The 26,727-nt window shown below is 49.3% G+C and overlaps 1 protein-coding gene across 3 annotated transcripts in view; it reads left to right on the top strand.

The window, feature by feature from the left end:
* Positions 1-26,727, top strand: part of TULP4 (TUB like protein 4) — a 185,093-nt gene that overhangs the window by 142,883 nt on the left and 15,483 nt on the right. For all 3 annotated transcript variants that reach the window (XM_066372934.1, XM_066372932.1, XM_066372933.1), the window contains 8 exons: positions 2,415-2,595; positions 5,470-5,604; positions 11,715-11,881; positions 17,696-17,920; positions 19,411-19,645; positions 22,436-22,580; positions 25,110-25,254; positions 26,266-26,359. In XM_066372934.1, the coding sequence (XP_066229031.1) occupies positions 2,415-2,595; positions 5,470-5,604; positions 11,715-11,881; positions 17,696-17,920; positions 19,411-19,645; positions 22,436-22,580; positions 25,110-25,254; positions 26,266-26,359 (1,327 nt within the window). The remainder of the gene's footprint in view (positions 1-2,414; positions 2,596-5,469; positions 5,605-11,714; positions 11,882-17,695; positions 17,921-19,410; positions 19,646-22,435; positions 22,581-25,109; positions 25,255-26,265; positions 26,360-26,727) is intronic.

The raw sequence follows: 26,727 nt of genomic DNA, 5'->3' as shown, positions 1-26,727 counted from the left end.
TTGATGTTTCTGTCTCTCTCTCTCTCTCTCTCTCTCTCTCTCTAGTCAAGAAATAAAATTTTAAAACATTATCCAATTAGGTTTAAAAAAAAGAGATGAAAGTAGTGATGATTCCACCAATGGAAGACTGGGGACTTCGAGAACCCACAACGGAGGGGTGAGAGAACTCCTTTCCTGGGTCCTTGTGAAGAGTGATTGTTTGCTAATGCGTTATTGTTATTAAAAACTAAAGGTCATCAGTGATAAATGATCACTTCAGCCAGCACCAAGGTACAGAGCTGCTCTTCAGGACACACTGGACCAGTGAGTGAGGGTAGGGACAGGGCGAGGGGAGCCTTGATCGCCCGTGACACTCGCCTTACCGTGGGGTTCCCACATATCTTTTACATTTGAGATATGTAAACTGTACATTTCAGTTACAGGTGCAGCCAGTTGTGTTCTGTATTATTGTTCAAAGCTGCTGACTGTGCAGGGTCTGGCTTTCCGGAGTTTGGGCTGGCCGAGCCGCCCCAGGGTCTCCGTCCCCGCTGCTCTCACTGGGCCTTCGCAGCTACACCATGCAGACTTATTTCCTCTGAGGGCCGCCAAGAATTCAGCTGTTTCTAAAATGATTTTTATTGTGTTCCTGTTGGGTTTCTCTGTTTCTTCTTTAAGTGGTGTGCTCTGGGGAAAAAACAGCTCTAGCCTTCTTTTTTTATTTTAGCTTTCAGTCATTAGAATGTAGATCATGTTTACAGAAATATTTGATGCAAATTGATTTATTCTAACAGTTTTATAAATTCTGTGAGCTTATTGTTACTTAAATGAAATATATCTTCCCTTGCAATTAATCTATCTTAATCATCAGCATTTACTGTATGTCCTAAAATTGCCTTTTGATTATCACTGACTTTAATTCATTCATTTAACAGCAGCAACAACAAAATGCATACTGAGTTGTCCACTGTGACCAAAGCTCTTTTCCCGCAAGCTTAATGTCAAAATCTTAAAAGCAGAAGAGGCAGGGATGTAGAAAGCCCTGCACCCCGTTCTTTGTAGTCAGATGGCCTCTTACTGCATAACAGCCTCATCATCATCAGCCTGGCCCCTCTTGGGCTGTTTCTGCATCTGTGCAATGGAAACATAGCTTGGTTGTCATGCTGAGTTGCTCAGGGGTAGACAAATCTCATTAGACACAAAATGTCGGAAGTTCTAATGGCAACAGATGCAGAGGCAAGCGCCCATCCCACAGAGCAGAAGGTTACAGTGTGCTCCCTGTGGACGTCCTGCTTCCCAGGCCCCAGGGTCCCCTCGGGGACATCCAGCCTGATAGTACTGCTGTGAGATGCTCTTGTGCTGATGGGAGGGAGTAACCCCCACCTGCCTTCCTCTGCCCCGCCAGTGCCTGGCTCTGCCTTGTGCCTGTCCAGTCCCCCAGCGTGGCCCTGAGTGCATGCTCCACCCCTGGGCCCCACCTCCCCGGGGAATTCCCTCAGGCCAGCCTCAGCACGTCTGCACTCCAGCATTGCTGGTACTGAGCTCACAGCTCACAGGGTTATTGACAATTAATGAGATAAAGCTTTTAGTATAGTGCTTAGTACAAAGTCAGCACTCAGTGAAGTGCTGACTTCATTAATACTTCATTGATACAACTTTTGATACATTAACACCTTATTCACAGTGAAAACATTAGACAATCTCTTTCAGAAGCATCTTCTTTTCCAAATATGGTTAGATAACATGCTTACATAACCTAATGTGTTTTTTCTTGGGTCACCTAAGATAAAACACCTAAGTTTTGTCTTCTAAATTTGAGAAATTCTTAATAACAAACTTCTGCCACTTCTTTATTTTCCGGAAAAATAATGAATATTATCTTTTTAACCCTTCTTCTCCAACCCTAGAAAACAAAATAACCCACAAAAAATGAAACCAGGATTTTGCTTGTATTATTTGATAATGTCCACACAACATAATGAGTGGGGTTTTTAAAAATATTTTTTAAAATTAATTTTATTTATTTATTCATTTTAGAGGGGGGGGGAGAGAAAGAGAGAGAGAGAATGGGGGAAGGAGCAGGAAACTTCAACTCCCATATGTGCCTTGACTGGGCAAGGCCAGGGTTTTGAACCGGCAACCTCAGCATTCCAGGTCGACGCTTTATCCACTGCGCCACCACAGGTTAGGCCCATAATGAGTGTTTATTGTGCTGCTGGTCATATTTCAGTATTAGAGGACTGAAATTCTTGCAATGACAACTAAAGTTTTACAACTCAATGCTTTGTGTATCCCCCCCCCCCCAAGTTACTTGAACTGGTCTGTGTTTCTGGTTCTAAATATATTTAGTCCTTCTAAACAAGTTGAGGCGACGAGGTTGTGGGAAGCGGAGGCCCTTCCTCCCTGTCCATCACAGCAGTCCCGGTCCTCACTTGCAGGTGCTGTTCGGCACAGCCGACGGGCAGGTGATCGTCATGGACTGCCACGGCAGGATGCTGGCCCACGTCCTCCTGCACGAGTCCGACGGCATCCTCAGCATGTCCTGGAACTACCCGGCCTTCCTGGTGGAGGACAGCAGCGAGAGCGACACAGACTCCGATGACTACTCCCCGCCCCAAGGTAGCTGGCTGCTCAGCAGGGACAGCATGTGGGGAGGAGGGGGAAGGTGTGCTGGGGGCACAGCGCCCTGCCTCACTGGGAAGAGCTCCTGAACCCAGAGGCAGGGCCGGTCGGCCTGCTCTGTGCTCCAAGTGACTGTCTTCTCTCTGCCACCCCCTTTCTTGCTATCACTGGCCAGGGTGATGAATGCCACTGGCTTAGGTCTCCCTCGATATAAAATGGGACCTTACGACCCTTTCTGCGTCCCTGGGGCATAGTGAGAATAAAGAGAGCTGAAGCTGAAAAGTGCTGTGCTATTACAATAATTTAGTGTATGGTGTTCCACATCCCTAATGTTAGAGTCCAGGCTTCAGTCCTATGAGGAAAGGATCATTAGTTCTTCCCGTAATGAAGGCTGGCACATTGGGCAGGCATCCATGTCCCTGTCTTTAATTTGGGGAGGCGCTCTCCCCTCTCTCAGTCTGAAGAACCTGCTGCCCACCCCCACATATCTCACAGTGACACTAAACGGGATTAGTTGGGGTCTGTTTTTCACACTGGGCCTGGTAATGAAAGACGGTGTCAGACTTGGTGGGGATGAGTTTGGACTCCACCCTCCTTCACCCACGCAGTATCTTGCCCCCACATGTGTGAGAAGCCCAGGGGAAGGGGCAGCCTTTGACGCTGCTGTGGCCATCACCAGCCAGGGTCAGCACACGTCAGCAATGGCCTGCCCAGAGCCCTGGCTCGTCCTCAGTGTCCCATTTGCTGCACTCACCCGTTTTTACAAAACAAAGTTGTATTTGGAAATAGTGGAAGGGATGACCGCCTGAGTAGAAGTGGTCACACTGCTGCAGGACTTCTGCCCCAGCCTGGGCGGCTCTGCTCACACTGCGCCCAGTGCCCGGTGGCCAAGGACACGTGCTGGACCGTTTCTACCCTATCCTGTGACTGTGAGGCCCTTTTGCCCCATGAAGGCCTGGTCTGAGGAAGTCTTTAAAAATCACCTCATCAGCACCTGGCCCGCTGGACTCCACTGCTCTTGCCTTGTCTTCTCCCTCCTGTCCCAGATGTGATGCTTCCCAGAGAACATATGTACCCATTTATTCATGTATGTGTGTGGAGTTTTTTTTTTACTTATTTTAATAGAAGACGATGTTTACACATAAAAAAAAAGAAATCGGTAGACCTTGAGGAAGTGTTCTTAGCTCCCACAGATCCATTAGGGAGGTGACCGTGCCCTTTCCTAGTAGGACCCCGCCTGGAATGAAGTGTCGATCATTTCTCCAGCCTCAGAGTAGTAAAGTCAGTGCCTTAAAACATTGGACTCAGTGTGCTTTTACCATAGAACTTTACGAGATTGAATGCGGATTTACTTACAAGTGTAAGAAAGAAGATCTAGAGACCAAGGTTATGAGCAAGTCCAGAGTAAGTGTGAGAACAGAATTCGGTGCCTGCTGCTGCTTGAACCAGTTGCCTTTCTCAGAAGCAGTGCAGTGATTTTGAGATGACGGAGCTTGGTTTCAGGTAGAGCGGCGTTTCCTGGTAGCAAGGGGGCTTGAGTACAGAGAGCAGCTGTCAGGCAGGCCCACTGGGGCGGCCGCCAGAGGTGAGTGTGGCACAGGTGTGATGCCTCGGGGAGCCTCTGAGAGAGCCCTGAGTCTCCTTGGCCCATGGGAGGGACTAGCTTCTACTTTCTGAAACACGTGGAAGAATCCAGAATGTGGTCCATCATGACTCCTTTCTTGACATTCAGTGAATACTTCTTGAATTCACAGAGCATTCTACTTCCTTTATGCTGAGTGTGCGCTGCGGACAAAGCAGAACTTTGAGCCATGTGCACCCGCAGCCTGCTTTCCAGACTTGGGGCTCTCATGTTGACAGCCTCATGGAGAACTCACAGTAACTGCTGAGGCCGCTCGTTCTCAGGAGGGTCCCTGAGAGAGCAGGCTTGAAAGCCATTTTTCTCTGCATGTTAGACCAGGATCCAGAAAACACTTTCATCCCTCTTTCCACCATTCTATTTTTATAATGTTATTTTTTAATTTTTTTATTTATTGACTAATTTTAGAGAAAGTGGAAGGGAGAGAGAGAAACATTGACTTGTTGTTGTTAACTGATTCTTGTGTGTGCGCTGAAATGGATCAAACCCGCAACCTAACGCTTCAACCAGCTGAGCTGTGCAGCCTGGGCCTCTTCCCGCCGTTCCTCTACAGCAGGGGTCCCCAAACTATGGCCTGCGGGCCACATGCGGCCCCCGAGGCCATTTATCCAGCCCCCGCTGCACTTCTGGAAGGGGCACCTCTTTCATTGGTGGTCAGTGAGAGGAGCATAGTTCCCATTGAAATACTGGTCAGTTTGTTGATTTAAATTTACTTGTTCTTTATTTTAAATATTGTATTTGTTCCCGTTTTGTTTTTTTACTTTAAAATAAGATATGTGCAGTGTACGTAGGGATTTGTTCATAGTTTTTTTTATAGTCCGGCCCTCCAATGGTCTGAGGGACAGTGAACTGGCCCCCTGTGTAAAAAGTTTGGGGACCCCTGCTCTACAGAGTGGGACAGGAGTAGAGTCACAGTTGTGAGCACGCAAAACAGTTTATTCTTGTGTTATTTATTAATTCATGCATTACTTTTGCTCCACCCTGTATGTTTTATGACATTCAATTAATTTACATGTACACATCATTAGAACACAGCACATTAGCAGCCAGGTTAAAACTTTTCATCCATATTTTCACTGCCGCAGACCCAGGGTTCTCTGGTGAGCACTGCCATGGCCGTGAGGTTGGGGGTGGTGTAGATGTGCTTTCTTTGGTAGATCCGTCCAATGTGTGGCCCTGGGGTGGGGTCATGTGCTCGTTGGCTCTTCCACTTGGCACTTCTGTCCCCACAGATGGCCCGGCAGCGTACCCCATCCCGGTGCAGAACATCAAGCCACTGCTCACCGTCAGCTTCACCTCGGGGGACATCAGCTTGATGAACAACTATGATGACTTGTCTCCCACTGTCATCCGCTCAGGACTGAAAGGTACGGAGGCTGCGGATGAGCCCTGGCCCAGGGGCCGGCCTTCCAGGCTGGGTGTCGTACACCCAGGACCTACCTGGTCTTCAGTGACCTCTTCCTGACTTCGGGAGCCTGTTAGTAAAGGCCGTTTCCTTTCGCTCCGCTTCCTACCTGACAAGTCGCTCCCGAGTCTCGCCCGAGGAGGGATTCTGAACCGCCAGTCTCTGTCTTCACCTGCCGCTCTCCCCGCAGAGGGTGGGCCTCCCCCGTGCGCCATGTGTGCCTCCGGCTGCCCCGGTCTGCAGCGTTGCACAGCAGCTCCTGCGGGCGGGAGGCAGCAGCTGGTGCGTGAGCCACCTTCACAAAGAAGCCCCTGTACTTCTAGGGCTTTATTAAGGGACCGATTGTTGTGCAGTCTAGTTACCTTGACAGACATATGGAGGCCCTGCAGTTGTCAGACAGACGTGGCTGTAACGGGGCTGATGTCTTCCTGACCACTGTCTGAAATGCCGTCATCTCAAGAGAAAATCAGTGTCCACTGGCATTTAGAATGTTCTGAATTTTGCAATTTTAGAATAATAGTGATTGTATGACCCTGGTAAGTTTTTTTGAAAAATAATTGTCTTGGCCCTGGCTGCCGGTTGGCTCAGCGGTAGAGCGTCGGCCTGGAGTGTGGGGGACCCGGGTTCGATTCCCGGCCAGGGCACATAGGAGAAGCGCCCATTTGCTTCTCCACCCCACACCCCCCCTCCTTCCTCTCTGTCTCTCTCTTCCCCTCCTGCAGCCAAGGCTCCATTGGAGCAAAGATGGCCCAGGCGCTGGGGATGGCTCCTTGGCCTCTGCCCCAGGCGCTAGAGTGGCTCTGGTCGCGGCAGAGCGACGCCCCGGAGGGGCAGAGTATCAAAGTACTGATACTCGCTGGCTGGCTCAGTGTAGAGCGTCAGCCCAGCATGCAGATGTCTGGAGTTCGGTCCTCGGTCAGGGCATGCAGGAGGAGCGACCATCTTTCTTTTTACTGCAGTGTGACCCTCCCCCTTTCTTTCTCTCTTCCTCTCTCACAATCAGTGGCTCAATCAGTTTGAGGGCCGGCCCCGGGCGCTGAAGATAGCTTGGTTGATTCAAGCACCGGAGTTGCTGGGTGGATCCCAGTTGGGGCGCATGCAGGAGTCTGTCTATCTCCCCTCCTCTCACTTAAAAAAAAGGTCTTAGCAAGAAAGACGACTTATGATATTCTTTAGTTTATCACCAAACCATAATCATGTCATGTGCAAAACAACTTAGTATGCCCAATAGATCATGGTCCCCGTGACCAAACCTCTTCCTCACCTTGTCACACGTGCACGCATGCACAGGCGTGTGTGTGTGTGTGTGTGTGTGTGTGTGTGTGTAGGGAGAGGAGAATGATTTTTTGCTCTGCAGAATTTTCCTGAGCAAGTTGTGCCTTGAATAAAAATCTGGGAATCACAAATTCAAGGACTTCTAATATTTGGGGCTTTTCCCCTCCATTGTGACTTTTACTCCTTGAGGATACAGGGAAGGGAAACACTTTCCTCTACCAGGTGGAGTTCTGCAGCTGGGGCCCTGAAATGAGACTGACGAAAGACAGCTTGGCAAGAGAAAAGCAAACAGAAGTTGATTAATCAGGCGTCGTGCTTACCGGGGAAGCACTCAGTGATAAGTAACAAAGCGTTGGTTGTAACGTGGGATTACACGGCATGTTAACAATAGAACAGTACATTTCGGAGAAGTGACAAAACAAAGGAAAAAGACTCATTTCTAGGGTAGCAAATTGTGGGAACTGATGGAAGATAAGGGCTAGTTCCTAAAGTTCATTGTGTAGATTCGTCCAGGGCCTTCTCTGGGTTGGTAGGGTCTGAAGCTGTCTTCAGTGATTACTTGATGTCCTTCCTTCCTGGTGGGAGGTTGTACACATTTATAAATTTATGTCTTGCTTAGGCAAACGGGCAGAGTAGAGAGCTAGTCTTGTATCTGCCTCCTCTCAGAAAATCCCTTATACCAAGGAGGCATATTTTGGGTGGCGCATTCTGCTACGTCCAAAGAAGAACATCTCGGGTAGTAAAGCAAGCTTTCAAAAGCATGTCTCACTCACTCCACCCCACACTGCAGTAAAATAAAGGAATTCAGACTGGGCTTTATTTTGTTTCTTTGTTTTGCAGAAGTTGCTCTTACTGTCATTTCACTGAGCACACTGAGAATGGCAAGTGGGAGGTCACTGCAGAGAGCGGTTCTGCTGGGCGGAGCTGTCACTGCACAGTTCCGGCTAAGATTTCTCCCGTTGTCCTCATTGACGATGACATTTTCAGTCCTTACTGTGCTCACTAAAAGCACTCTTATTAAAGAAAAGATTTCACCTGATATTCTACCATCATGTTTCACTACTTAATTTGTTCCTCTGTCCTCTCTCTGTACATGTGGACATTCGCATGCGTACGTGTGCACACACACACCAGTACATGTATCTAATTGGCTAATAAAAAGACGAATTATTAACAGGGACATTTAAGGGGGAGGGGCCTAAGTGAACCTCAGACCTCCACCTGACAGCTGCAGCACACATGCTGTTTGGTAGGGATGCTGCTCTTTCTCCACCAGTGCTCGGCTGCCTTTTGGACCCAGCACCAATGCCATGCAAGGGGCTCTTGCTACCACAGAAGAACCAGATGTTCTCGTCACTGACTGCATGTCAAATTTTGAGCCTCCATATTTTACCAAAAAAGATTTATAAGATTGTTGGTTAAAGTAAAATAGTGTAATTTTGCTGACTTTCTTGTGTAAAATGTTTAAGAGCCCCAAAATCCACACACCCCTCAGAATCATCCGGAAAAGCCGGTGCTTCGGGAAGATGGGAGTGTTCTGTGCCTGGGAGCCGCCCGGCCCAGCGCTGAGCCGCGGAGGGTGGGAGGAGGTCCCTGGGAAGCAGGAGCTCGTCCCTTCTAAGTTATATTTTCAAACTAGTTTTTGGAGATTCAAAAAAGTTAAATGGTTACTAAAACATTCGGCAAAGATATTAGGGATTATTTTCTAAAATAGGTCAGGCAGAGCTTACAAAACGTTTCTGGGACAACACAGGTCCTGACCAGACTACATCTAGACTTCTACGTCCTTGTCTTTTCAGTATAGTGGCAGAAAGTGAATGAATATTTGAGTTTTGTTTCATTCTGCTCTAGTTTATGAGGGTTTAGAACTCCTGCACTAGGAATTCAGCTCCTTAGGGTACTGCTGTGCCCCTGGTTGAAATCGGACAAGCCCTGGTGTTTCCTTCTTAGTCCCACTCATGTATTCCCACTTCACGTCAGGGTGTTAGGAGGTAGCCTGTTGCCTTAATGACTGGTGTCCTTGTCATCTGTATCAGAACTGGTTTATGATGCTGTCTCACTCCTTTTAAAAGACTGACTTGCCTTTGTAGACTATAACTGTCTCAGGATAACTTTATAACTGTGTCTAATGCACTCAGAGTCAGGAGGCTTTGTCTAGAAATAAATGGTAAAGATTTATTAAGGGTCTTAGGACTTACAAACCTGAAACACAACTAGGCAATACCCAAACTGTTCCAAAAGAGAAAGAAAAGCTAAGGGTTCTTATAATAAAAAGTACATTCTTGAGAAGAATCAGTCCTGCATTCTTAGCCCTTGCATTGATCCAAGATGGCAGTCTTCAGATGTCTAGTGGTCTGGACAAGGTAGCAATTTCTTCTTGAGTTCATTCAGATGGTCATCCAAGAGGTTTTTGTTTTTTTAGTGAGAGGGGGAGAGAGAGAGTGAGAGAGATGGGAAGGGAGAGATGAAAAGCATCACCTTGTAGTTGCAGCACTTTTTTTTAGTTGTTCATTGATTGTTTCTCATACGTGCCTTGACTGGGGTTGGGCGGGAGGCTCCAGCTGGGCCAGTGACCCCTTGATCAAGCCATTGACCTTTGGGCTCAAGCCAGTGACGATGGGATCATGTCTATGATCCCACGCTCAGTCCGGCATCCCCATACTCAATCCAGATGAGCTCACATTCAATCCTGCAAGCTTGGGGTTTCAAACCTGGGTTCTCAGCATCCCAGGTTGATACTCTATCCACTGCGCCACGACCTGGCCAGGCTCATCCAAGGGTTTGATGTGTGTTCAGGCATTGACTGACGCATAATGACCCAAGGTGCATCTGCACATTGATGCAGGGCTGGAAAGCCCAGAAAGTTAAGTTTCGGGACTAAAGAATAGAATCGTTTTCTCATGCCTCAGCCTACTTTATTGAATAATTTAGCAGCTTGACCATAGTGACTCCATTTTATTTATTCACTCCAGTCCTCAACTGCGTTAAAGAAATCCCTAAGCATTGACTTGTAAATATTTAGGCTCATTCTTAACTCAGACAGCCCCCACCTAGTACACAGAATCAATGACCTAGAGTGCTCGGGGCTCATCTTTGAGCAGCCTCTAAATGTGACTGTGTATCTAGGTCAGCCCTGTGAGGGCAACAACCCACTTTTCTGTTAGGAAAAGAAAAAATGCAAAGACTCTTATTAAAATGAATGAATAACAAAAAGGATGGTGTAGGGATTTGCTCATGCACTGACCAGAGCGGGCCAGCAGAGGAGCCTGGGAGTTCAGTGCTGTCTTCACTGCTACAGGATTGCAGGACATTTCCCCCCTAAACCGTGGTCGGCTCCATCTTTCCGTCATGTGCACCTGTCAGTATACTGGCTCCTCGTTTTGACGTCCTTGCGTTTTTAAAGGTACCATCCAGAGAAGGCCATTTCAGTTTCATCGTTATGATGAGGCCCTTCGCTGGAAGGGTCGTGGCATCTGGGTGTCCAGAGCACACTTTAGTGCGTGCACAAACCCTCTCGCTTCCCTGTTATCTTTGAAAAATCTGTTCAGCTAGATATGTGGTTGGTTCTTTTATTTTTCATTGGCTGTTTTGCACTCAGCCTTATCCACATCCTTTTAGAAGGAAGAACAAGGAAGTCTCCTCTCATCAGCTTTTCGCTGTCAGGGTTCTCTCTTGGTGCTTGTCTGCAGTCACCTCCGGGCAGTCCTCCGCTGCCTCTACCTACGGTTTCTGTCTGTGGCTGGCGGGATGAGCAAGCTCTGGCTCCCCTGAGTCTGGAGAGGAATCTTACCCCAGGGGTCACTGTCCAGTCTTCAAGGGAAGTTCAGTACTTTGGTGACCTCAGAATGGCTGGTTTCAATGTCAGCATCAGTACCATACATGAACAAGACAGATGCATGATCACATGTGACCTGTTAGCACTTAGGAGCTGCTGAATTCTAGACCCAGCTCTCATGTGTGGCCCTGTCCAGCCTCTGTGCAGAATGGACCCAGAGTTCCAGATTTTGGGGACCTCTGTGTAAGGCACATACAGTCTTAGGGTCTTGAGGGAGAAAAGCTATACTATCCTGAAAAGCTTATTACTAACAGCTTGTTTTACCAGCAAGAATAAGTAATTGGCTCACATTAGTATTAGACAAACCATTTAATAGCCATTTCTTGTAGGCACTGAAAGTCTGGTAGGGGGGCATCTCATCTCTGTTGTGGACATTTCTCTGACAACTCTGCCACACAACAGAAGTATTTATCTTCGTTTCTAAGCCCCATAACTGTTGAGGAAGAGTCAGGGCCTTCATATGCAGGTATGTCCATTACCTGAACATTATCTGCCGTGGTGCACAGAACTCAAATGAGTATCAACTTAGGCTTGGCTCGTGGTTTACTTTTAGCATTTATAACCTCTTTGAGTCATCTCAGGGAGCCGGGGGACCCAGCAGTGGGAAAAGCACACTTAGGATGTCCAGTCCTGGGCTGCATCCCCTGACCTGCTCGCTCAGAGTTCCGCAGGCCCCATTATGGAAATGCTGGCATTAGAGACAGAGATTTAACACGCCAGCTTTATCACAGATGGTCTTCGCCTGGCGCAGTTATGTTTCAGGGAAACTGCAGTTCTTCTCTAAGTAATAAACTCGGTTTTCATAGAGTCTGTTTGTCTTCAGAGAAGTAGGCAGCGTGTCTTCATGAAAGAAAAGGAGAGAGACTGATGTATTTGTTCGGCATCTGCTTTACAAACTACATAAGTGAAAGCTCAGGGAGGGTCATGTCTGCAGGCCGACCGTTTCTTTTTTGTGATTTCAGAGGTGGTGGCCCAGTGGTGCACGCAGGGGGACCTCCTGGCGGTCGCTGGTATGGAACGGCAAACCCAGCTTGGGGACCTTCCCAACGGCCCTGTCCTGAAGAGCGCCATGGTCAAGTTCTACAATGTTCGTGGGGAGCATATCTTCACCCTGGACACACTTGTGCAAGTACGGATGCGTGGGGGGCACTTGCTGGGACGCCCGGTCTCCACTAATCCTTGTGAGCTGGTTGTACTCACTGCACTTGTCTTTGACAGATCTTAATCCTTTGTTGACTTTAATTAAATTATGCAGTATGAACCAAGAAAAATAGGGAGAAAGACGTTTTTGCCTGTTTATCAAAATACTTGATTTCATCACCCAGTCGAATGAGCGGGCAGTAGGCAGAGCGACCTGATGTTTATCGTCAAGCAGTCTGTCGTAGAAATCAGAAACATGCAGAAGTGCTTGCTGAATCTTCATTTATTCACTCCGATTTATGTTTGTTATGTCAGTAACGTAACTTTTCTATTTCTACTAAGTTATTGTTAAACAGTGGTTAAAAGCTTAATGGTCTAGAGAAAGTATGTACAGGTAGGCACCTTTCTATTTGGTCTTATGTTCCAGAGACTTTTAGACCAGTTCATTTCTTGTCTGGGTTCTTTATAATAGAGGATAAAATTCTTAGCAGGGTGTACTGGAGAGAGAACTGCAAGTGAGTGGACGATTGATGGGTGATGATAAACTTGGGACTAATGTCCTAACCTTATGCAGCTCATCAGATAGGCAGGTATACCAGATTGGAGTATTTTGTAATTAGATACAGACATTAATTATTTAAACATATCTTTTTTTACAGAGACAGAGAGAGTCAGAGAGAGGGATAGATAGGGACAGACAGATAGGAACAGAGAGAGATGAGAAGCATCAATCATCAGTTTTTCGTTGCGAGACCTTAGTTGTTCATTGATTGCTCTCTCATATGTGCCTTGACTGTGGGGCTGCAGCAGACTGAGTAACCCCTTGCTCGAGCCAGCAACCTTGGGTCCAAGCTAGTGAGCTTTTTGCTCAAACCAGATGAGCCCGCACTCAAGCTGGCGACCTTGGGGTCTCGAACCTGGGTCCTCCGCACCTCAGTCTGGCGCTCTGTCCACTGAACCACCGCCTGGTCAGGCTAAATATATCTTTTTAAAAAGTATAGTAAAATACATAACATAAAATTTGCCATCTTAACCATTTTTTAAAAAGATTTTACTTATTGATTTTAGAGAGAGGCGAGAAATGGGGGGGGGGGGGGAGCGTCAGCTCATGTGCTTCTCATATGTGCCTTGACCGGGCAAGGCCAGGGGTTTTTTTTGTGTTTTTTTTTGTTTTTTTCTGAAGCTGGAAATGGGGAGAGACAGTCAGACAGACTCCCGCATGCGCCCGACCGGGATCCACCCGGCACGCCCATCAGGGGTGATGCTCTGCCCACCAGGGGGCGATGCTCCGCCCCTCCAGGGGGTCGCTCTGCCGCGACCAGAGCCACTCTAGCGCCTGGGGCAGAGGCCAAGGAGCCATCCCCAGCGCCCGGGCCATCTTTGCTCCAATGGAGCCTCGAAGGCCAGGGTTTTGAACCAGCAACCTCAGTGTTCCAGATTAACATTCCACTACACCACCACAGGTTGGGCCTTCTTAACCATTTTTAAGTGTAAAGTTTAGTAGTGTTAAGTGTATTTATTGCATTGTGGTGTAACCAATCTCTATAACTTTTTAATCTTGTAAAACTGAAGCTTTATTCTATTCGGTTTCGATGAATTTAACTTACTCTACATACCTCATAGAAGTGGAATCGTGCAGTGTTTGTCTTTTAGTGACTGGCTTATTTCACTTAGCATAACATTCTTGAGATTCATTCATGTTGTAGCATGTGTCAGAATTTTGTTCCTTTTTAAGCTGAATAATATGCCATACACACACATACACCAACACACACCATTTTATCCATTCATCCATCAGTGGACATTTGGGTTCTGTCCATCTGTTGGCTATTATTGGATAATTCTTCTGTGAACAGGAAATACTTCTGTTTCAAATCTCTCTTTGAAACACTGCTTTCAGTTCTTTTGGATAAATACCCAGCAGACTTGCTTGATCTATGGTAGTTCTATTTCTGATTTTGGACAAATCGCCATGCTGTTTTTCCTGGTGGGAGCACCTTTTACATTCCCACCAACAGTGCCCCAGGTTCTGTCTCCCCTACATTCTCGCCAACACTTGTTATTTTCTGTTTTGTTTTAGTTCTGATAGCAGCTCTCCTGATGGGTGTGAGGTTTTGGTTTGTATTTCCCTGATAGTTATTTTGAACATCTTTTCATGTACTTTTTCACCTGCTTATTGGCCATTTGTTGCTTCTTTGAAGAGATGTTTCTTCAAGACCCTTGCCAGTTTTTTGTTGGATTGTTTTTTGTTGTTGAGTTATGTATTTATATATATTTTTAGTTCTTTTTGTTGGTTGTCTGAACTGGCAGGCTGTGTGGCTGTCTCAGTCAGATCTCATACCAGCTGTCTCTAGCCTACCTGGAAGACAGGTAAGAGAGGATGGGAATCTCCAGCCCTTCCCGTGTTGTAAGACTTCTGTGTTTGTTAGAGTGTGTATGTATGATAGTGCTGAAACACACAAGCACGCTGTGTTGTAAGACTTCTGTGTTTGTTAGAGTGTGTGTGTATGATAGTGCTGAAACACACAAGCACGCTGTGTTGTAAGACTTCTGTGTTTGTTAGAGTGTGTATGTATGATAGTGCTGAAACACACAAGCACGCTGTGTTGTAAGACTTCTGTGTTTGTTAGGGTGTGTATGTATGATAGTGCTGAAACACACAAGCATGCTGTGTTGTAAGACTTCTGTGTTTGTTAGGGTGTGTATGTATGATAGTGCTGAAACACACAAGCACGCTGTGTTGTAAGACTTCTGTGTTTGTTAGGGTGTGTATGTGTGTTTGTTAGAGTGTGTGTATATGATAGTGCTGAAACACACAAGCACGCTGTGTTGTAAGACTTCCGTGTTTGTTAGAGTGTTTATGTATGATAGTGCTGAAACACACAAGCACGCTGTGTTGTAAGACTTCCGTGTTTGTTAGAGTGTGTGTGTATGATAGTGCTGAAACACACAAGCACGTGCAGCACTGTCCACTGCTCTGGCTGACTTGGGGCACCCTTCCGGGCACCATGCTGTTCCCTCTGCAGGGAGTGTCCTTTCCTGCCATTCTCCTTTCAAACTAGTCACGTTCTTTTGTAAATCTGTCCAGTGATTTCAGCCCTTCTTCTCTATGAACCCTTGGGGTGTTTAATGCCTTGCCATGGATTACACTTTTCTGTACTCATTTTATTTTCTTGAAGTTGAAGACTACGTTGTCTTCATTTTTCTAATCTTCACTGTGCCTAGATACAATAGAGCCCGACGGCCTTACCTACCGTAAAAGTTCTCATCAGCTATGACATAAAAGTATCATGGGTCTTAAATTTAAATTCTCTGGGTTTGGGGGATAAGAGAGGAGCTTGGCTGGTCTTCCTTTGGAGAAATATGTCCATAAAGTATCTGAGCATTTTAATAAATTATTCTTTTTCATTTGAAGGTCTGTTTCAACCATTTAAAAATTGCCTCAATAATATAAAGTTAAATAATGATGCTATTAAAAACCAAGTACAATGTTAATTATACATAGCACCAATTTACTCTTCTCTGGGGTGATTCTAAAATCACATGTTATCTGTGCTGTTCTAGTCAGGAAGTGCAAAGGCAGGGACATTTTCTTAGCTGGACAGAAGTTAGCCAATTTACTGAACTGTTTATAAAAATAATTTAATGCGGTTTAGAATGGATAATTTATGTCCAAGTTAATTAGATTGTAGGTTATTGCGTAAAAAGCTATTGCCAAGCCCAGACTTGCAGCGGCCTCAGCTCTGAAATTGATTCTCCTGATTTACTCATAATAGCAATGCCTGTGGCTGAAGCTTTTATGAGGAAATATACTGTAATTTATTTCCTTTCCCTCCTACCTGCTGTAATTTAAAATCCCATAATTTATCTCCTTAGCTGTTATCTCTAACTACTATAGATAACAGCACGTCTGAGTCTCTGACGAGGCTTCAGAGTTAGCACTATTGACTGAAGCTTGCTGACATCAGTAATTTGGGTCTGGGTTATCGGTTGGTCAGTCAGTTGTTTTGTTTTAGCTCTACGAACTTTTTCTTGCATTAAAAGCAAGTTGATGCCCTGGCCGGATAGGTCAGTTGGTGAGAGTGTCGTCTGAAGCACAAAGGTTGCCGGTTTGATCCCCAGTCAGGGCACATACAAGAATGGATGTTCCTGTCTCTCTACTGCTCTCTCCCTTCCTCTCTCTAAAATCCATAAAATAGACATTAAAAAAAAACAAGTGGGAGGGGTCACCTTATATTCTATAAGGTTTAATTATTAGTGTAAGATAGTGGGTGAAAAATTAAGGAAGGAAGAAGGCAGGGGTGGGAACTGGAAACATCAAATAAGAGATTGCATTTATGGCCATAGACTTCTACACTCTTGAAGGAGGATCTCTCAGCAAGAGTGCATTTGCCTCCTTTCGTTGAGGGTTAACTCCCCTGTTCTCAGGAAGCTCATAGGCTGCTTTCCTGCCTGTTGTTACAGGTGTGAGTCCTTCCCTGGGCTCTCGGAGTTGTTTGCATTGTCTTCAGCAGTGACTAGCCTTGTTCTGAATTAGGCGCCTCTGGAGGGTCTTCCCTCTGTGTGGGACCCTCTTGTTAGTAGGCCCATTGTGGAAGTGCTCTGAACCCCGAGACACAAGTGCTGGGCTCCACAGTCCCCCTCCCGGGCCTCGGCGGTCCCGTGCAGAGCCACGGTCTCTGCATGGAAACGGAAGCCGAATTATCATCAGCCTGGCACTTTGCTTTGAAGTTGAAACCAGGATTAGCTGACCCTGGGAGCTATTTTAAGCATGTGTCTTCATGTGTTCTTTTTATCTTGATGTTTGTCACTAAAGGGTTGTAAAAATTCTGTTCTTTTCTCGTTCATGTAAAAGATATGATATCCCCACTTCTGGTCTCTGAAACCCCTCAAGATCTCATTAAATTAGAAACCATCTGCCTGGCTCAGAGTGAACAAACTCTCACTGTGTCTCCACCACAGCCCTTCACCTCTTTCTTTCTTCCTTGGCTGATCTTACTGATGGCACCCCTGAGCTTTGAGTTTTTTCAGTTCAAGCAGTTTCTGCTGGCACACAGTTTCTGCTGCCTTTTCAAAGCAAGTGATGGCCACAGGCCCCTCGAGAGGCTGCCACAGAAGCTGTGCGCCCCTCTCTCCCCTTCCAGGTAGCTCTGTCCTTCCTCTTGGCCCCCTCAGCTCGAGGATGGTTGAGAACCACGGTGACATAACAGCTGTAGTGAGGTGGGAAAGGTCCCGGGCGCACTGGGACACCTTCATCTCTTCATGCTCACAGCCCCACTGACTCAGGAGAAAGGAGTCTCTTGCAGGGATTATTTAATAGCCCCCAGGTCACACAGTGCCTGCCCAAACCCAGTGTTGATTTGACTCTGAAATGTTCCCTGCCAGGACAGAACAGAAGGGCCATCACCTGGTCCACCTCCTCACCACCTGCCCAAGCTATGGGCACCACCGCCGGTTATATGGGGACCCAGATACTCAGAGCTGCAGTCAGAATGTCACAGCGCACCCAGGCCGACTGCACCCTGGTAGACATGTTGTTGCCACAGTTTTGTTAGGTTTTATGGCACCCGATTAACCGAGGTAATGCCTGTAAAGGAACTTTGTATGCTCTTCTAGGACTCTACCCTGGCTCTTCAGTGTAGGTCCTAAATTTGCATAATATACTGTTTAGCATTTTCTGTTGTATTTAGAACCAGTAGTCTCTAAAACTGTCAAGTGAGCTCATTTTGCTTCAGAAAAGCATGCATGACCTTCCTTTGCCCGTGAGAGTGAAGCTGACACGCAGTGTCCCACCTGCCCACAGCGCCCTATCATCTCCGTCTGCTGGGGCCACCGTGACTCCAGGCTGCTGATGGCATCGGGACCAGCCCTGTACGTGGTGCGCGTGGAGCACCGGGTGTCCAGCCTGCAGCTGCTGTGCCAGCAGGCCATCGCCAGTGCCCTGCGGGAAGACAAGGACGTCAGCAAGCTGACCCTGCCCCCTCGCCTCTGTTCCTACCTCTCCACTGCCTTCATCCCTACCATCAAGGTAAAGTCCTCCCCATCTCCCCCCTCCCCCTCCCCCCTCTCCCCTCCCCTTCTCCTCCTTCCTCTCTCCTCCTCTCTCCATTCTCCCCCCTCCTCCACCCCCTCCCCCACATCCTCCCCACCCTTGCAAAGAGGAGGGCAAAGACAGAGAAGACAGTTGAGAATCCCAGAGAGGAGCACATACATCAAGCCTGCCCTTGACCAAAGTGTCTGGGTGAGAAAGGAGTACAGTGCCGCAGTTTGGCCACCTTCCTCCACACCTCCTTCCTCCACACCTGCATTGTATTCCATGTGTCCATTGAGAGATTCGCCTCGCGTGATGGACATTAGCTTTCTCACGGCAAAGGGCAGAGGCAGTGCTCCAGCCTTGACTGCTGTGTCGTCCTGCTGATCAGTCTGCTTTATTCAGTCCTGATTTCCTGGCCGATGCTGCATTGTTCCCACTTAAGAAAGCAAGAATTATGCTTCTAAAAGTTAAATAACTTCCTGGCCCTGGCCAGTTGGCTCAGCGGTAGAGCATCAGCTTGGCGTGTGGAAGTCCCAGGTTTGATTCCTGGCCAAGGCACACAGGAGAAGGGCTCATCTGCTTCTCCACCCTTCCTACTCCTTTCTATCTCTCTCTTCCTCTCCTGCAACCAAGGCTCCATTGGAGCAAAGTTGGCCCGGGTGCTGAGGATGGCTCCATGGCCTCCACCTCAGGCGCTAGAATGGCTCTGGCTGCAACAGAGCAACGCCCCAGATGGGCAGAGCATCGCCCCCTAGTGGGCATGCCGGGTGGATCCCAGTTGGGTGCATGTGGGAGTCTGTGTGACTGCCTCCCCACTTCTCACTTCGGAAAAATACAAAAAAGAAAAAAAAAGTTGAGTAACTTTCTCCATAGCTACTTACCGGGACAGTCCGGGTGAACCCAGCCCAGCATTAGGGCCTGCCGCCTGCCCTGCTGTGAGGAGGAGGAGCCACCCTTACCCAGCCCAGGCCGGCAGCGTCTTTACCCTGACAGTAACTCGGACACCACTGTGCTCAGTGATCGTGTGCGGGGTGTGTCTGCCAGGTGCTGCTGGGCTGTGGGCTCCCCGGGCCGTAAGTTCCTTTCTGCATTCCCTTTCTGCACTCTACTTCTGCTTCTGAGTATTAGATTGACTTATTGGTTCCTTTTTACGGAAACATCAGTTTTAGACTCTACTGTGATTTTTCCTTTCGAGTTGCTTTGCAGTCTTGCTTCTGCACCAGTAGTTCTCAGCCCGGCCGCACATTAGAGTTACCTGGGGAGCTTTTAGGAAATACACTCCCCCCCCCATTCCAGTTTTATTGTCTGAGGTGGGAGCCTGGCTCAGGTGTTTTATAAAAGCTCCTGGGAAAGTGACGTCCACCCAGAGTTACGAGTCACTGTTCCACGCCATGTGGCTAGCCCTCCCCGCTGGTCTGTCAGGTGTGCTCCGTGGGAGCAACCAGTGAGCCCACACTCCCCTTCCTCTCCGTTTCCTGCCCCAGCCCCCGATTCCAGACCCCAACAACATGCGAGACTTTGTCAGCTACCCCTCGGCTGGCAACGAGCGTCTGCACTGCACCATGAAGCGCACAGAGGACGACCCGGAGGTGGGCGGCCCGTGCTACACTCTCTACCTGGAGTACTTGGGCGGGCTCGTGCCCATTCTCAAGGGGCGGCGCATCAGCAAGCTGCGGCCGGAGTTCGTCATCATGGACCCCCGGACGGATAGCAAATCAGGTGGGCCCGCTCGCCGCAGGGACTGAAGACCTCGCTGTCAGGTGCGGTTCCTGCAGCCTGTGCACAGCGCATGCCCAGTTTGGGAACGTGAGCCTGTGTTGGGCTGGCATGGAATAGGCTCAGAGCTGTTCCCTGAGGCCTCGTGTGGTTGGGGCTTCCAGTGAGGAGGCTGGCACAGGCTCTGGGGTGGCAGCTTCTTCGGTGGGTGGTGCTCACGGGGCCGGAAGGGGCTGTTGAGACTGCCTGCAGAGCACGGTGAGGTCTGTGCCCCCACCCCCAGCCGGCCCCTCGGCGCCCTGCTGCAGGCTGCCTCTGGCCCTCACCAATCACTGCCAGCTGCCCTTTAGTTGGTGACCAAGGAAGATACCGAACTCCCTCACAGAGATCTTACATGGTAGGCACTCCCTCCTTCTCCAGCCATGCCCTCTGCGTGGCTGCCCCTTTGCTCAGCGGGCGTGCTCAGGTGCTCACCGCACACCTGTCGCTGCAGGTCTGCCCTGTTCATCTCCAGAGAGGAGGGCTCTGTTCTTGTTGGTGCCCACTGCGCCCTCCCAGTGTCCTCAACCAGTGACTATTGAGGCCCGCATGCCTGTCATTAGTACCTGCCAGCCCAAACGTCCTCCCCCCACCCCCATCCCCCGCGAAACTGCTCGGTGTGACAGCAGACTGAGCGGCGCCGTGCTCTGTGCCTGTCACCTGTGTCAGGCACACGGCAGTCTTGCTGGGGTTCTGTCTGCCCCCACCCACATCCTGAGGGCCAGGGGGGAAGGAGCTGAGTCAGCCCTGCACCCCCAGTGCCTGGCAAGCCTGACCTTGAAACAAAGTGGGTTAAATCAGGGCTATTGTCACTGGTTTCATTCTTGTTCTTTCCACGTCCTGGTAGACTGGCTAGTGCCCCTGATGTCCCTGAAGCCACATGACATGTGTGGCCAGTTACCCTAGTGGCATAGTGCAATGGCTTTTTCAACCTTGGCCTCCCTTGCCCAGCCAGTATTTGATTGGATAGATTTTTGTCTTTTGACTCCGGTAGTGCCAAGTACAGGAGAGTGAGGGGCAGACATGGGGGCTGGGAGGGAGGCGGGCGGACACTGGGAGAGAAGACTGGGAAGAAAGGAAGCAATGTGAGAAAACCAGGAGGCAGCTGGTGTGGACCCAGAGGAAACCATGGGTGAGGGGCTGGTGGAAGGAAGGGGCCCCTGATGACCAGAGGTGCCTGAAGGAGGGGAGAAGTGTGTGAGGTGCTGAACCAGAACGTGCGTCAGCCTCTCGTCCAGTATCATTGTCGCTCAGGCTCCTCCCGGTACACAGTTTTGTGAAGCCTGCACTCATGCTAAGCGTTGGAAGGAACTGGCGTGAGGAGCTTGCTGCTGCCCCGTAGGTGCCTGTCTTCCCACTAAAGCACGGGTGCGAGGAGCCAGTGGTGTGCTGAGGGCCAGGGCTGGGGCGGGGGGAGCCCAGCCTCGGACTGCCCTCCTCCTCCTCCTCCTCCTCCTCCTCCCCCTCCCCCTCCCCCTCCTCCTCCCCCTCCCCTCCCTTCCCCTCCCCCTCTCCCCCTCCTCCCCCCTCCCCCTCCTCCTCCTCCCCCTCCCTCCCCCTCCCCCTCCCCCTCCCCTCCCCCTCCCCCTCCCCTCCCCCTCCTCCTCCCCCCTCCCTCCCCCTCCCCCTCCCCCTCCCCTCCCCTCCCCTCCCCCTCTCCCCCTCCTCCCCCTCCTCCTCCCTCCCCCTCCCCCTCCCTCTCCCCTTCCCCTCCCTTCCCCTCCCCCTCTCCCCCTCCTCCCCCCTCCCCCTCCTCCTCCTCCCCCTCCCTCCCCCTCCCCCTCCCCTCCCCTTCTCCCCCTCCTCCCCCCTCCCCCTCCTCCTCCTCCCCCCCTCCTCCCCCTCCTCTTTGCAGCGTTCCCTTCATCACTCACACCACACACACCCTGACTCAACAGCTAACAGTCCTTTGGAGAAAGAGATGTTTTATGTTTGTAATTAAAAGAATGGTGCCGTAAAGCAAAGCAAACCAACAGTACGTGTTCAGAGCCTGCCTCGTGCACGGCCCTTGAGTCTCCTGTGGTCATGAGGAAATGCCAGGTGTCTACTCTCAGGCAGCTTATAATCCTTTTTGGGTAGTAAACAGCTCAACGCTTGACAAATCCAGTAGAAAAGTCAGGATTGAAATACCTCAAGACAAAAACACGAGACCCGTCACTCAGGCGAACTTGCCTGCCGGCCCTCTGAGTGGTGCCTAGAGGCCCGTAGTGGGAGGGGCCTCCTGCCCTGAGGAACCGGCGTCTCTCTGCCCCCGCTGGTGGCAGCCATGCTTCAGGGCGCCCACATCCGTCCAGCGGGGCTGGGTGTAGCCTGGAAATCCGCAAGGGGACTTGGGCTCCAGCGTTTGAAGTCCACTATAGTCAGTGTCCTCCAAGTAACTTAACCCTTTGAGTAGTGAGTTTTTTTCATGCTCATTGACCCCGAGTTTTTTGTTTGTTTTTTTCAAAAAATGAAATTAGTTCCAGTTCCAGTTTTATTAACTTAAAATCATGTTTGTTTGATAATCAATTTATGGAAACAAGAAGAACATGCACTTGCCTTTTTTTAAATGTTGTCTTACACATGTCTTAAATAAAATTTTTGTTCCGACCGTACTCTGGATGGTCAGGAGGCACGAGGACGCACGTGCACGTTTGTACTGCTCAGAGGGTTGAAAGGGCCTGCAGCGTCCGTCTGTCCTGCAGCGTCCAGTCACCATCGTTGTTAAGGTCTCGTAACGTCACTTCCTTACACTTGCTGGTGGTGCCTTCCCAGATGAAATCTGCGGGAACAGCTTGGTTTCCACTGTGATCGACAGCTGCAACTGCTCGGACTCCAGTGACATCGAACTGAGTGACGACTGGGCTGTCAAGAAATCTCCCAAAATCTCCCAAGCGAGCAAGTCACCCAAACTCCCCAGGTAATCCTGAACTGCAGGGTGTCCCGACTCTTGTGTCTCTGGAGGTGGGTCTGTGTCGTGCCTGCAGAGGGGCCCACTGAAACCACCCCCGCCACACAGTGAGCCTGGGCGCCCGCCCCGCCCTGGAAGGTCAGTGGCTGGGCTCCCAGCTCCCCTTTCTTCTTTCTTCAGAACAGGGCGCCCAGCAGGAAGTTGGCTGAACCCCAGGGCTTCTCCAGGGGTCAGCACTGGGGTGGGGGTTCGGGGGACCACAGCTCCTTGGCTTACTTGTTTTTTTCCAGTGTGAGAAAAATTAGAAAGAGGTTGTACAGTGTAGGTGATGTACTGAAGAGAATACCAGATCCAATGCCTATAGTGCTGTAACTGGGAAAAAAAAGGAAACAAAACATTTTTGAGACCCTGAACTTTTGTAGTAAAGAATGGCAGGGAGCCGAGAGCAGAGGGGAGGGCTGTGGTGTGGCAGGGAAGAGGCACCTTCCTCACCCTGCCTCCGCCACCTTTGGGCTGTACAGACGGACACGCCCTGGCCTGGACACCAGTGTCCGTGTCTGCAGCCGTTCGTGGGTGGACCAGGCCTTCACAGAGATCCCTTCTAGCGCTGCAATCCGTGTTGCTTTGCAGGGTGAGGTGCGGTTTCCCTCCAGATGCGGAGCTGCCCAGTCGGGAGGGAAGTGTGTTCTTCTTCATGGACCTGGGGAGGGTCCTTTCCCCCTCCCACTCAGCCCTCACTCTTCAATGACTGTTCTGACTTCTGTCACCTTCACATAAATGGAGCCAAACAATGTGTACTCTGATATCTGGCCTTTTTTTTTTTTTTGCCAATATGATGACTTTGAGATTCACTCACGTTACCATGTCTGTCCGTAGTTTTGTGTGTGTGTGCATTATAGAAGTTACTATACTGAATATACTACATGTGCTCACTGCATTCACCAGTTCATAGGTATTTGGTGGTCTACTGCCTGGGGCTATGGTGAATGAAACCACTGCAGACCTTAGTACGTGTCTTTTTATGGACTTTGTGGACCCACCAGCCGAGAGTGAGGGTGCCAGCTGCTGTCATTCTCACCTGTACGCATAGAGTCATTTAAAAGAATAATCATACCCGTCCGGGACGGCGTGCAGTGGTATTTCATTGTAAGTCCTAATAGCCCCAATGACTGATGATGCTAAAAAGCTTTTTACATGTTTATCAGCCATATGGGCATCTTCTTTGTGAAGTGTCAGTTCAAGTCTTCGCCCACTTCTTACTGAGATGGGAGATTCTGTAGGTGTTCGAGCCCGGATCCCTCTGTCAGACGTGCATTGCCGCGCAGTCTCCTACGTTAATGAAGGTGCCCTGTTGCGGTTTGTGCTTTTGTGCCCAGTTCAGGACATCTGTGTCTGCTGTGCGGTCCTGAGCCAGGCCTCTGCTCTCCAGCGACTCCGTAGTCAGGCTTTCACACTTCCATCTTTGGTCAGTGTTGTGTCTAGTGTGAGTGGGAGGCCAGCATCCATTTTTGCCCCACACAGATATCCAATTGCTTCAGCCATCTGACTGATTTATTTTTTCATTTTTGCTCTAAGAAGCTTATTGAAATTGCAAATAAAATTATGAACTTTTCTACATTTAAGTACTGTTTCAGTTTTTCCTGTTACTTAAGCAGAGAGGACATTTAACACATAACTAAGTCCTTTACCTGTGAATGTCCTTTTAAGGTTTCTGGATGTTGCCATTCCCACAGTGGGTCCTTCTTCCTTCCGTCTTTCCCTGTGTGAGTCCCCGCCATGCAGCAGGCAGGCCAGTCTCCTGACACGGGGCTTGAGCCAGCGCAGCCCAGCCCCCTCTCCCCTTCTGTGGGAGTGCTCAGTGTCTTACTGGGCTTAGCGGCACCTGTGAGGTGTAATGCTTGGCTTTCCTAGAATGTCCCCAGCCTTACCATACTCAGTTGTGTAACTGTCTTTGCGTTAGACTGAGTTAAGCACATGTGTCCTCAGGTTACAAAGGTACTGAGGACCACAGACAGAATTTAGGATCAAGAGGCAGCAGAACGGCTTTCATTCCACTGACGCGATTTAAATATTGCAGGCGTGAAATGCTAGGTATGTCTGTTGAAATCCAAATGGTATATTAGGAGCTGTAAAATTATTGTAGCCATGAGGTGAGAAGCAACTCTTCTAGCTGCCATTTTCCCTGGGACTGATTTTGCAAACCCCTGTGGACATTTCTAAATTTACTGTTAAGTTAGTAGAAAGTGAAAGATAGTTAATTCTCTGAGGCTCCTTACAAATGACTTCTTGATCTAATCTCACTTTATTTTGAAATGTGTTATTCAATACACAGTTTTGTCCTCCTTTTGTTCTGTTCATAAAACAGAAACAGGCCAGAGAGACTTGGTTAAGTTAAAGGGCCTGGCTCCTAAGAATGGACACCCACCGGTGACTGTTGGAAGGCACAGGGTGTGCCAGGAGTGCAGGTGGGTGCCTTTGGGCCAGGGGGCACAGCGCCTTCCTGCTGTGAGTGCCTGACCCCCTCCCTGATCTCTGCAGAATCAACATTGAGGCTCGGAAGTCCCCCAAGTTGTCCCGGGCTGCTCAGGAGATGTCCAGGTCCCCTCGGCTGCCAATGCGCAAGCCCTCCGTTGGCTCGCCCAGCCTGACCCGGAGAGAGTTTCCCTTGGAAGACATCACTCAGGTAGTGTCTGGGTTCCGTGCTGGTCACACGGGTCTGAGGCGCCACGCGCTTCCTGCCCTCCCCAGTGTGCACTGGGTGGTGGCTGGGCTCTCACTCCGTCTCCATGCCTGGCCCAGAGGCCACGGGCACCAGTGTAAACCACCGGAGCTCCTTTGTTCTCCTCATTGCCCCTTCCCTCAGGCGGGCTTGTTACCGCTCTTCCACATCCCATCCCGCAGGACGTCCTGCAATTATAGGCCTCGCCCCTCTCCCACCGGGTGACACAGCCACACCTGCCTCTTCCCAACTTTGTGTCTTTGCTCTGCCTAGGTCACTGGAAGCCTGCACGCTTCCAGTCCTAGCTTCACCTCCTCCGGGAAGGCTTCCTTCCCTGGCTCAGCCACACTTAACTCCAAAGCCTCTTGTATAGAACTCCCTTGTGACATTTCTCAGCGACTTCCTTCTAGATAAACAGTTACCTGCCTTGTATTCTGCCTTAGGGCGCGGGCTCTTTGGGGAGCTGTGTTTTTTTCAGCTTAGTGATTGCCTTTGCATACACACTCATGCAGGCATGGCTGCGATAGCTTTTAAATTCTTTTGGACTTCATTGACTGAGAAAACAGTCACTGGGTAGTTTCAGGCTGGGGTTGAGCAGCTGATAATTCCAGAAGAAACATCAAGGATAAAAATGGATTCAGAGCGGACACCCTCTCCAGTCCAGGGACTGCGCGAAAGGAGGGGAGCCGACAGACGTGCCCAGATCCCTTTGGTGGCCTTTTGATCCGAAACACATGCAGATGCACATCTGCCTCAGTCCCAGCCCGAGCGGCACTGCTTGGTGACGCCCGCTTAAAAGCAGCTTCCTGACGTGCTGCGGGGGGCTCTGGGTCTTCTGGGTGGTACTGTGCGTGGGGAATGAAGATTCCGGGCTGGAATGGGAGCACCTGTGACTTTTTCAACAAGAAGTGTTGACATTCTCACTTAACAGGAAGTGTGGAAATGGTGACGTTTCCTCCCTGTTTGTCTCCACAGCACAACTATCTCGCTCAGGTCACGTCTAACATCTGGGGAACCAAATTTAAGATCGTGGGCTTGGCTGCTTTCCTGCCGACCAACCTCGGTGCAGGTAAGACCACTCCCACCCCGGCCTGCCGTCCTGGCCCGCCGTCCCGGCTGGAACTCAGCCCGGGAAACATGATGGCAGCCACCGTGGCCTTCCGCATAAAATGAGCTCTCACAGCATCAAAGCGTTAGGATACATTTCACCTCTCAACTTCGACTGCAGCCAGTGTGATTTCACAAAAATTAGAATGATCACTTGAATTATTTTTTTCCCAGTGGTGCTTTCATTTTTTTTTTTTTAATATCATCCCTAACTTATAAAAATGACAGAAATAGCTGAAATCTCTATCAAAGTTTTGATAAGTTGGTTTCTGGTCGTTTTTATTTCTGGCCTTTCACTGTGGGCTGGTTTTGGTACCTGTGTCTTTAGGC

Source organism: Saccopteryx leptura, chromosome 3 (assembly GCF_036850995.1).
Source record: "Saccopteryx leptura isolate mSacLep1 chromosome 3, mSacLep1_pri_phased_curated, whole genome shotgun sequence".
Classification (NCBI taxonomy): domain Eukaryota; kingdom Metazoa; phylum Chordata; class Mammalia; order Chiroptera; family Emballonuridae; genus Saccopteryx; species Saccopteryx leptura.
The sequence above is the reverse complement of the archived record's forward strand: the minus strand, read 5'-3'. Positions and strand labels throughout refer to the sequence as shown.